We start from the raw sequence: 12,247 nt of genomic DNA, 5'->3' as shown, positions 1-12,247 counted from the left end.
TCATAAAAACATTTACACTAATATGTCTTAAAGATACAGTAAGGCAAACAGTTCTCCAGATCAGTGAACTTAGAGGAAAAAATAAAAGTGTAAGATATGTTTCTTTAATAAACAATTCATAGCTATTCAAATGTCTCTCTAATTTCACAGCCCACAGACACACCAATCCTGTCATTATTAATGCTTTAAGACATGGTATATGACTATTCTCTCTCTGCCACACACACAAGCCCACCCACAAACATGCTGCACATGCACACACACAAATGCAGCTCGCACTAGGCCTACACACACATAGCTTTGTGAATTCGTATAAACACGCACCAAACACACACAGAAAGGGGGGCTTGGCCATGTGCGAGACTGAACACGGCTTTCACAAAGTCCCCTCACATAATAGCTAGGTGTAATCGTTGCCAGATGCAGATGGAGGGAGGCGTATTTCACAGCTTTGCTGGGTGTTAATTGACCTGCTCGGAGACCTGGGGGGGCTAATTCTGCTGCTACAGTCTTTTCGGTAATTAAACCCAGCGCACCTTGCTTCTGTCAGCCCATTGGCCATTGTAGCCTTTTATCTTCAACATCCTGAACTTCCTGCCTCAGCAACAGCCACAGAGAAACGGGACTGGTTCTGCAGGTGAAGTCACATTTTAAGCTTCAAACGAATCATTGCAGAACAGCAGAACAAAACACAGATGACTATAGAGATGAGGAATACCTGTATGGTAGGTAACAAAGCAGACACATGCCAAACGCACTTTAAAAGGCGTATCACAAACAGCCATGCGAATTCAGTCACTGGCAATAAAATTGAATCATCGATGTCTTTGTCCTTAAAGCACACATGACTCATTCAGTAATCATGAAAGCAATCTGTATTTTTTGAGACTTCTCTCACCTTCCCAGAAACCCAAAAAAAAAAAAAAACACCCGCCGCATGATGCCCAGCCAAAACATTTCAGATCATACCACACAAATGCTCACTGGCTTATCTTAATGCGCTTCACATGCGAAATAAAATAACGCTATGAAATAAAATTCTCCTTTAAAAACATACCTGTCTCACCTGTACCAAAACGACCAAACTCAAAATCACCTCATCTAACTGCTGTTTCAAAAATTCTGAAACAGCCTTGTGTGGCGTTGGCACTGGTTAAAAAGCACTCTTTTAGACATACCACAGAGAAATCCACATCCTCCTAAACTAGCAACCTCGTGACAACTGTATCAAAGACGTGGAAGATGAAACAAGAAAGTTGCAGATGCATTAAAAACAAGCTTGACTTGTGTTCAGCACACAACTCGAAAGGTTGCTTCTCTTGACATTCTCAGTTTATTCAATAATAGATGCATGATAGGGCAGCGAGTAGCTTGGCAGGTACTGACAGAACTGTTCTTGCTATAAATAGCCTGCTAAGACAGCAGTGGTGTCCACTCACCCTCAGTGTGAAAGAGGTTGTGCTGAACACTGCTTGAAGTATGGATATTTTACTGATCAAACTGCCTGTCCAGCCAACACTACCACTGGCTCCACCACAAAAGTTGACACATTTTATGTTTAGCAACACATTTTATGTATTTAAATATTCATTGAATGCAAACAATTGTTTTATTCAACAAAAGGTTCAAACAAAGGTATGCTGCTGAAATTCAAAGCACAATTTTTAAGGTGTGGCCAAAGAAAACATTGTCAGGGAATTTAATGTAAATAAAATGAATACAGTTGGTATTTTAGGAATGCGCAGCTTTACTGACCATGAAAACACAATACTAGACTCTAAATAGCGATTCTCATGGTGTGAGATTCCAAAAGAAAAAGTCACAATGCAACTACAAAAGACTTTTGTCCAAAACATGTACAATTAAAATAAGCGCAGATGGAACTCTCTCCATCGCCCCCCCCTGTCCTACCCCGAGTACTCTGCTGATTTATCCGTTTAGTTCTCGAGCCGACCAAAATGCACATCCCTGATGCATTTGTGTGTGTTCCTGCAGGACCGTGTTCCAGAAAAGCGAGCGCAGGCTCCAGTGGAGGAGAGCCAGCACATCCCATCCCTGGGGATTCTGTTATGACACAAGAACACAAGAGCACGTGTACCCACACATGTACTGTGGCAAAAAAAATCTCCTATTTATACAGCATACTGTATATATATATATAGAATAAAATAGAGGGAAGAATGCTCTCATATACTGTACATAGTTGAAGCATATTTGAGTGTGAAACCCAGTTCATGTAGCTAAACCACTGAAAGAGCTTTGAAGCTAAGCTAAGTTTAACAGTAGAAGAAAGACACAAATATAACAAAAAACAACCTATTCAAAGCACCATAAAACCACATAAACAAGAGTCTGTCCTGTTGCGAAATCTGCCTATAGGGATTCCAAAGGCCATGTAACCACATAAGTGACCATTTTAGCAACTCTGCACAAATACAGTTCTATGCTACTTCCTACCGATTTCAATAGAGCGCTTACAAATATTGAGTGAAATAGCTCATTTACACTAAGCTTTTTTTAAAGTATTTTAAGTATTCAATGACATAAATTTATACAGAATTGACGGATTTTTTTAACGGATGTTCTTCTTTACAAAGAATAAATACATTGTTTCCTTGAGGTTGGAAAGCACTGCATGACTTTTAAAATCTGAAAAGGTTTTAAAACACAAGGCTTCATTCACTTTTGGTTAGAGAAAAAAACTGGGCATCGTGGACTAAACGACTGAGGATCACACACTACCAGACTTTCAAGTCGTTCTGAAAATAACGAATTAAAGCAGAAACATGTGAAAACAAATGGGGAAAAAATCACTAAAAAAGTCACTATGCGATTTTCTGTCAAATCTGTCAACTTGGACTGTGCAGAATCTGCAGACTGGCTCTGAATTTTGGCAACTAGCATTGACTCATCCAGACTGCAAATCATGGCTAAAGTTGTGTAGTGTATACCAGACTTCAGAATTTGTGTATCCTAGGCAACATAATTAGCATATAATCGCCTATCTTAGCCTTCATTGTTGCGAGTGCACCTATATGTCTTATAATGCTCCCTATGCAGGCAGCACACTAGGTTTTGAAAAAGAGCAAGAGACAAAAGGTACATTCCTGCAGAGAAAGGGAACGTTTATAACACAAACAGCGACTGATTAACCGAAATGCTTTCACCGCAGGCGTCTGGTAAAATGCAGCGTATATGAAACTGCAGTCAAGCAGTCAGATGAAGAAATAACAGCCATTATGACAAGGAGCATCGAGCACAATTCACACATCAGTCACTCAGAAAGACACCATTCAGCAAAAGATATAATTAGCCTGGAATACACAATGGCAGTGTTGTATGAAATAACCTTTCCAAACAGGTCTGCTGAGGGCCAGCCAGAACCCCAGGCTCTGGAACATGTTTTTTTTTTGTGTGTGTGTGTGTGAATGGTACATGTACATGTTAAGGATCACACATTTTTGCATGTCTAACCGAGCGGTTTTCGAATATACGACTCACGACACTAAGGAGCCGACCGCATTGATGTTTTGTTTCTTAATCCATTCAAATGAGCGCACAAAGGTTCTACTGTGCTGTGCGAAAGCAGAAGGATATGATTTTTTGTTTAATCCGTTGAGTAAATAAATATGTTAAGCAGAACAAAGATAGTGGCACTGAGGGGGAATATTAGCCTATCACACAGAATATGAGCGTTCCTCTGCACCTGTGTGTGTGTGTATGTTCATAAGTATTCACAATCTCTTATTATGCTGCTTCTGTAGAAGACCATAATGGAAAGGATGAAGATAATTTTACAAACCGAAACATTTTCAGAGACACAGCTTCTCCCTTTTTATTACTTAAAAGGGGACATATTGCACTTTTTAAAAATCATTTTCTTTCTTGCACAACTGCCAAATTTTCTGCACTGATTTTGGGGGTAAAATTTATGGAATGTGCAAAAAGGCAAGAAACTTGTAGATCTGAGTTTACGACGAGCATTCAAACTTTGTGTGCACAGACTCCTTGTGGGCCTGGTCAAGTTTTATTTTAGTATTATTTATATACTATTATACTTAGAGATGCACCAATCGACTGGCTAGGGACCGGAATCAGCTGATTTTCCGCATGTAAATAAGGGGTAAGTGGAGCCTACATAAGCCTTAAATGCGCTTAAATGGTTAAATACACACAAAATTATGCCAGAATGCCCGTCTTGGCGAGTATTCAATTAAACAGTCAATTTTGCAAAGTAAATAGCGGAGAGATAATGCATGTTATGTAACAGTATATTTGATCCGTGCATAAGCTCTTAAAGTGACAGCAGCCTAATAAACCTGCTGCTGTCTGTCATGTTAATAAAAGAACAAAAGACAAAGAAAATCACTCTCTGTCTCTGCTCTTAACTGAATAACTTGGGTAACTAATTGTAAGCATTGATCTGTATTTAATTTTTACAATAAAATCTATCCAGTGTTATTTTACATTTGACTACTTTAATTTCTGTAGAATTTCTTACCTGAATATACTGTATACCGACCTGAAAAACTTAAAGCTGTGTTTATTTCAATTAATTGCAATCGGTGTATCTCTAATTATACTAATAATTAATATTTTGAATATTAATATTTATAATGTTATATTTTTTATATTTTCAGCTTTCATTTAAGTTTAATTTTTCATATATTTTCATTGTGCTTTTGTAACTTCAAATATGTATACATTATATTGTTTCAGCTTTATTTCAATTAAGTAAAATAACTATAGCCATATCACAACACTGTATATAAAAACACTGGGTCTTAAATTATATGTGATCTTTTTCCCTTCTCTACCTGAGCCTTAAAATTAAACACCATTTGCATTTCAGTATGTAAATGACCACTTATTATGATTGGCTAACCTCTGTGTACTGGTGTAGTTTACAATTACACTCATTTTGCCAACCATATGTTAATATCTTCATTTCATGTCATTTTTGCATAACATTAAACTCTTTTATTTAAAAAAAAGCAAGGAAAATCCTGTTTCCCATGATATGTCCCCCTTAATCCTGGAGCCAAAATGGAGAAATGCAAGCATGCAATATGACTGAATGTGCATTCCATCTCAAAGCACTTTTAAAGCCAAAAAAATCTATCATTGTAGAGAGCTTAAAATGTATGTTGCTTGGCATATTCATCCAATCTTTAGTGGATTTACTCACACACGGCATTATTTAGTAATGTTATATGTCTTTTAGATGATTCCAAACACTGTGAAACGAAGCCCAATCCAGACCACAGCCCGCGGTCACGCTGCATGAGAAACATCTAAAAATACAAAAGCGCAGGATAAATCTCCAAGCAAATTAACACAAAAGCCTTTTTTGTTCCTGATTTTAAAAAGCTAAAAATCCAGCTAATTTAAGAGGAAGACTCTCCAGCTCAAATCATAGAAAGCCTCTTGGTATTTAAAAAAAAAAAAAAAAAAACTCTCAGAAAAGTGGCTTACAGAGTGCGTATCGGGTGACTGGGCAAGAGCGCTAAACGGGGAAAGCGTGTAATTCCACTTATTAAATTATATACCAAATTAAGAAGCTGGGGTTGCCTTTAGCATCCTGCAGACCACATCTAGGAAATATCAGAGTGCGGGTTAGGAAGAAAAAAAAAGGCCTTAAAAATAACATGTCAGCTTTTTCTGAAATCCAAATGAAACTTCATCCATATTCCACTAGAACAAACCCATTAGGCAAAGAAAAGACCAAGGAGAATAATCAGACCTGTTTTGTCTATAATGTAAATGGAACACTAATTCTCATAAGTACACTGGATCTCTTGCCATCAAAAACACTCAAGCACAGCGTGAGGCAAGCCATCACCTCTCTAAACATAACGTTCAGCTTGATCCCACTTTAGCAACCCACAAAAGGCACAAAAAAAGCACATGCGCGATTTAAGACTTTAAAATAAGACGTCAGATGCCCTTTCCACACCAGAGCTCTGTAAATCTACAGGCTATTGTTTCATTCAGCTACTTACAATTTTTAAATTGTTTTCAAGCTCTAAGCTTTCAAGGTCTAAAAACCACAAGGAAAATCTGTGATTTAAAATGCCATTTAAATCTGTAAATAAACAGAAAGCTTGAGGATTCTGAAAAAAAAAAAAAAAAAAACAGGTAAACAAAGAATTAAGCCTGCATGATTAATTGAAATAAAACCAAAATTGTGATATGGTTTACTTTAGAGTGATTACTAAATCGCAAATGGCGTGATTGAATTAAATAAATCAAAGCAACTTTGTGATTCTGAGTGAATCGCAGCACTGTGCTCTTTTACACACAAGCAGCTCATGATCCAGTGTTTTTAGTGTCTAGAGCGGCTTGGTTCTCAGTAAATGCAGCTCCACATGAACTCATCTCTGCATGAGAAGCGATTATAATACGTCTGTTGTCAACAAAAGAGAAGCTTAAAGGGATAGTTCACCCAAAAATGAAAGTTCTGTCATCATTTACTCACACTCAAGTTGTTCCAAACCTTGAATTTCTTTCTTCTGCTGAACACAAAAGATAAGATTTAGAAGAATATGGGTAACCAAACAGTTGATGGACCCCATTGACTTCCATAATATGAAAAAACAACAACTATTCTATGGTTTGAAACTTGAGGGTGCAGCATTTTCATTTTTGGGTGAACTATCCCTTTAAGTTCTCAAAACAAAAGCTTGATAGTTGTACTGCAAAACACCATTATTATATATATATATTACTTTTTTTCATTATTTTACAGAGAAATATTACAATAGTTATACTTAGAGGGAAACCGGATTCGATCCAAAACAATTATTGTATCAGCCGAACTTTTTACTCTTTGGAATTCTTTGGAATCCAAACTGGTTGGATCATAATCATAATCAGCAGCTGGTAAAGTAGCTTTCTGTTTAGGATACATTTCCTCAAAGTAGTCGATGTGTGGAGGCTGTAGAATATCCAGAGCTGACAGCACCTGTGGAGAAACAAAGACAGAGCGCGCCAGAGGTCAGCTTTGACGCCAGAGAACGTGGGCACTGACACCAGCCTTCACATGACATTCGTTTCCCAGGCACTAGCAGCCCAGGGACAGCGAGAGCTAGCCAGGCTCACGCTAATGGCACCATGGGGACGGCACGTAGATAGCGAGAGTTAGGTAACACTAACTGATTAAAAAAAAAGAAACAGAGGATGGTGGGGAGCTTACATTGTCGTGCTTGAAGAAACAAAGCATCTTCAGTTCGCGGAAAACCCTCTTGCAGGAGACGAGGTTTTGGAAGACATTGGGCATCTTTTTGAGGGCCACACGTTTGCCATCTCTGGGGTCTGTCACCGACCTGAGGAGAAAAGTAAAAGATGAGAAATAAGTGATTAGGTTGGGCGATATAGCCAAAATGTATGTCTACATACTTTTTCGGTAGTGTGTTAATCCATTATGCTCACCAAGGCTGCATTCATTTGATCAAAAATACATTAAAAACATATTGCGAAATATTATTACAAATTAAAAGAATGTTTTTTTTATTTGAATATTTTTTTAAAAATGTCATTTATTCCTGTGATGGCAGAGCTCAATTTTCAGCATCATTACTACAGTGTTCAGTGTCACATGATTCTTCAGAAATCATTCTAATATGCTGATTTGGTGCTCAAGAAACATTTCTTATTATTATCAATGTTGAAAATATTGCTTAATATTTCTGTGCAAACTGTGATGCATTTTTTCAGGATTCTTTGATGAATAGAAAGTTCAAAAGAACAGCATTTATTTGAAATATAAAGCTTTTTAAATATAAAATGTATTTACTGTCACTTTTGTCACATGTATTTAATGTCACATTATTGCAGAATATAGTATTAATTTCTTAAAATATTTCTGACCCTAAACTTTTGAACGGTAGTGTGTATATATATATATATATATATATATATATATATATATATATATATATATATATATATATATATATATATATATATATATATATATAAGTTTGTAACCATCATTCAAAATGTTTAATACAAGAAGTAAAATAAAGTAAAACAATATTTTTAAAATATAATAAAGGATCGTTCTCCACACTGATTTTTATACTCAAATGATCGAAAGCAAGAAAATGTGACCAGTTTCACCAATAACACAATACATAGTAATACAAAACAATTTATCACATTTTTTTTACATTGTTGGTGACACGAATGAATTATTTTGAATCAGTTGTCAGAAGCAGAAATCAGAAGTGATTCATAAAAATGAATTGAATCTATGAAATCTAATGCTAATACTTGGAAGTCATGATACAAGGAGTCACGATACATTTCTACATGCACAAATAAGACGTGCATTGAAATAATAGATACTCATACTGTTGATTAATTTTATTTTTTGTCAGCAAAATCTTTGCAAGTACAGTGTGAATATTTGATATATCGCCCACAACAATTATGCAATTTAATCATATATTTTTTTGAATTTTGACACAAAAAGAAGACGAGAGCAAGCGAGAGATGATTTGTTGATAAAAAGGCAAGCGCTGAAGGGCCCTCAGTAATGGCCTTGAATGTTTGTGAACATCTTTTGTCGTCACTCTGCTATGAGCAGCTTGATGTGACCTTACTGAGAGATGCCAATTGCTATAAGTGCCTCTCCTTCTTCCCTGAACAGTAACACATTTTCCACAGCAATGTTAAACACATTACACAAATGCAACTATCCTTTCTCGGCATACAGAGTCATTTCAACTTGCCACTGTGCAACCATGCCAGTTCATTTTTATGCATTGACTATATCAATTCAAGAGGGAAATATTATGTTAATGATTCTGAAATGCATCTTGTGTATATTTATGCAAACTACAAAGTGCACATTAAGTCTCAAACCAATACATAGACATGTCATAAAATGTATGTACAGTATAGGCTTTTCACAACATAAAATGCTTAGGGGCGTTATACATATTAATAGCTGTTTTTGTCTTATAATAATTGTCTCAAATGTGGCTCATAAACCTCAGAGGTGTGATCACTGTACACAAGTAAGTGTGTCCCTGTACACCTCACCTGAAACAGAATGGAACATTCTGACTGATAAACAATTCATGCTCACGGAAACATACCACAGTTTCATATAATCCTGATAATAAGAGATTTAAAAGAAGATATTTAAAAAAATTTTTTTTTACATTTTGTCCATAGAAAAACCAAAGTCATTAACTTTGATTGTATGGGAAACATTCTTCAAAATATCTCCTTATGTGTTCAATAAGAGAGGACGTTTTTTGGATCACAATGAAGGGGGAGGTTATACAGTGAAAAACATGCTTATTAAAAGTACCAATAATCTCTTATCCAAATAGTCTATTAAAGCCAAGGCTGTTTTATAGTCTATTAAAGCCAATGCATTCCTGTGATCAAAGCTGAATTATCAGCATCAATACTCCAGTCTTCAGTGTCACATGATCCTTCAGAAATCATTCTGATATGATGATTTGCTGCTCAAGAAATTATCCATGTTGAATACATTTGTGCTGCTTAATATTTTTGTGGAAAACCTGATACATGTTTCCATCATTCTTTAATGATTAATAAGTGTATAGCATTTTTCTGGGCACAGGTGTGCTGCTGCTTTTTTTGGTGGAAACTGTGATTTATTTTTTTTTAGGATTCTTTGATGAATAGAAAGTTAAAAAATCAGCATTTATTTGAAATAGAAATGTCTTCAATGTAACTTTTAATCAAATGTAATACATCCTTGCAAAATATATTATTTATTAATGTATATATAATCCAAATTTTTTCAAACAATATCACACAGTGTGCTTGATACAATTATTGAAACAATATGGGGGAAAAGTAAGACAAAGTGGAACCGATTTATAATAGATATATTAGGGAACAAAAACAAATGAGGTGTTTATTCAGGGTATGAAGAAACATTGATCGGTAAAATGAATGATTAACGGAGTCTCTTGGGTCGGCACAATGACACACACAAACACTCTCGAACACACGCGCCTGGTCACGGCATGTGATTCACAAGCTGGATTAGACAACAGCACGAGGGAGAGGGGGAGGAGAGAGAGAGAGGGAGAGAGAGAGAGAGAGAGAGAGAGAGAGAGAGAGAGAGAGAGAGAGAGAGAGAGAGAGATGTTTCTTTGATAAAAAGGCAATCGCTACAGCACTGCCATCTCTCCTCAGTATCAAAACAAATGCTAAAACAGGAGGCATGCGATGAAGACAAGTTTCTTGTAAAACAGAGCAATAAAGAAAGACAGACTTAGTATAGATATACACACTGAACTGTATGTGACTGACAATGCAACAGAAACATTTGCACAGGAAGTTACCAGGGCAAACAAGGACTGAGTTTGTTTGCACATCCTGACCAGCCTGTCACAGCAACACTGACTCGACCAATAGTGTGGGTTTAGGGGCGGGACTATCTGTATGTCTGACCAATGGGGGGCAGATCGGCGAGTGTTTAAAAACTGTTTGAAAACAATCATTTCTCCAATTCAGTTTGGTGATGCTAGTGGAAACACTTCAGATTCAAAGTTTTGCATATAAAAATAAGGTGCTAAAATTAAATATGAATCATATTTGTTATGTAAATTAGTTGCCTTATTGGGCTAAAACCTGTTGTTAGTTCTGTTATCTTTTGTGTCTTTCTAGGCTTAATTTCACAGACGTGCATGAGGGGGAGTCGTCTAATTTAACTCATTAAAGTTGTGTCAGCAGCCTTGCCGCAAAATCCCTCCCTGCACCGTCTCCAGGTGCCAAAGAAAACTACAACACGAGGCCACGTGAGCCCGACTGACGCATGGACCCGAGATCCCGGAACGCTCTTCAGGACTCACACACAGGACCTACTTCCTGGAGATAACGGAGCAAAACGTCTAAAATAGAAAGATATGCCGCACTCTCACTCTCTGTCTATCGCTCCATCTCTTTTTCACTCTCTCTCCCCATCCACTTTTAATCAGTGGCTATTCAAAGATGAAAAGCCTTTCTGAAAGGGAAAAATATTATCCATGTACTTCAAACATGGTTTTTCTCTCTCTAAGGGCACATGAACATGTCCTCAGGAAAAAAAAGGCTCCTTTTAACATCTTGTTTGACGTTCTAAAAAGTAAGCTAGAGGTTGTTCCAAACCTGTATTAATTTCTTTCTTCTGCTGAACACAAAATAAGATATTTTGAAGAATGTTGGTAACCAAACAGTTGATGGACCCCATTGACTTCCATAGTATTTTCTTTCCTACTATGGAAGTCAGTGGGGGCCAGCAACTAATTGGTTAACCATTTTCTTCAAAATATTTTCTTTTGTGTTCAGCAGAAGGAAGAAATTAATACAGGATCGGAACAACTTGAGGTTGAGTAAATGATGACAGAATTTCCATTTTTAGGTGAACTATCCCTTTAAGTTCAAAATAATTCAACATTTTAATCACCTTTCGGGATTGTTGTGTTTTGTTCCATGTCATTGCACGCTGTCTATGTTTTCGAATGCAAAAATTAGCCATGCCATGCAATTAGTGTACACATACTGTAACATGTCTTTCAGGAAGTTAAGCCTATGGGCAAACCTTATGTACTATAATTATTTTCATGAGCAAAGCCTTCACTTTAATATAAATTATGGTATACAGATATCACCAGTAAAAATGTGAGGTGGTTTAAGAGCTCCTCACACAAGATATATCATCATCCCTTTATAATAACTATCACCGATAAAAGCCATTACATTTATATAACATTTAAAGAGCATTATTTAATAATAAAAAAGTTAAATACATATAAATGTCATGGTTATGAAAGCAATATATATATATACATATATATATCTGTTGTTACTGTATTTTTGATTAAATAAATGCAGCCTTTGCCAGGTACCGTATATATAATCATATATATTTGACTGTTCATAAATGATCTGTTAATCATTTATCACTAATTAAAGATAATAAAGATACTGTTAAATAAATAACTTTGCCCAGAAAAAAATATATTTACTTTCTACTCCTTAAAGAATGGTGGAAATATTAAGAAACACAACAGTTTTCAACATTGATAATAATAAGAAATGTTTCTTGAGCAGCAAATCAGCATATTAGAATGATTTCTGAATAATCATGTGACACGTGAAGACTGGAGTAACGATGCTGAAAATTCAGCTTAGCCATCACATGTTACTTGTTTACTGTATTTTTCTATAGTTAAAATAAATGCAGCCTTGATGATCATAAGAGACTTCTTTCCAA

The 12,247-nt window shown here is 36.0% G+C and overlaps 1 protein-coding gene across 1 annotated transcript in view; it reads right to left on the bottom strand.

Annotated features, from left to right (window-relative positions):
- Nucleotides 1–12,247, bottom strand: part of nlk2 (nemo-like kinase, type 2) — a 70,528-nt gene that overhangs the window by 31,501 nt on the left and 26,780 nt on the right. Inside the window, exons 2-3 of the mRNA XM_081370968.1 lie at nucleotides 7,196–7,325; nucleotides 6,909–6,964 (exon numbers count right to left, since the gene is read on the bottom strand). Coding sequence (XP_081227094.1) covers nucleotides 6,909–6,964; nucleotides 7,196–7,325 — 186 coding nt within the window. The remainder of the gene's footprint in view (nucleotides 1–6,908; nucleotides 6,965–7,195; nucleotides 7,326–12,247) is intronic.

The sequence above is a fragment of the Scardinius erythrophthalmus genome (assembly GCF_964197995.2).
Source record: "Scardinius erythrophthalmus genome assembly, chromosome: 7".
NCBI classification, from domain to species: domain Eukaryota; kingdom Metazoa; phylum Chordata; class Actinopteri; order Cypriniformes; family Leuciscidae; genus Scardinius; species Scardinius erythrophthalmus.
Note: the sequence above shows the minus strand (reverse complement) of the source record. Positions and strands in the feature narration are given on the sequence as shown.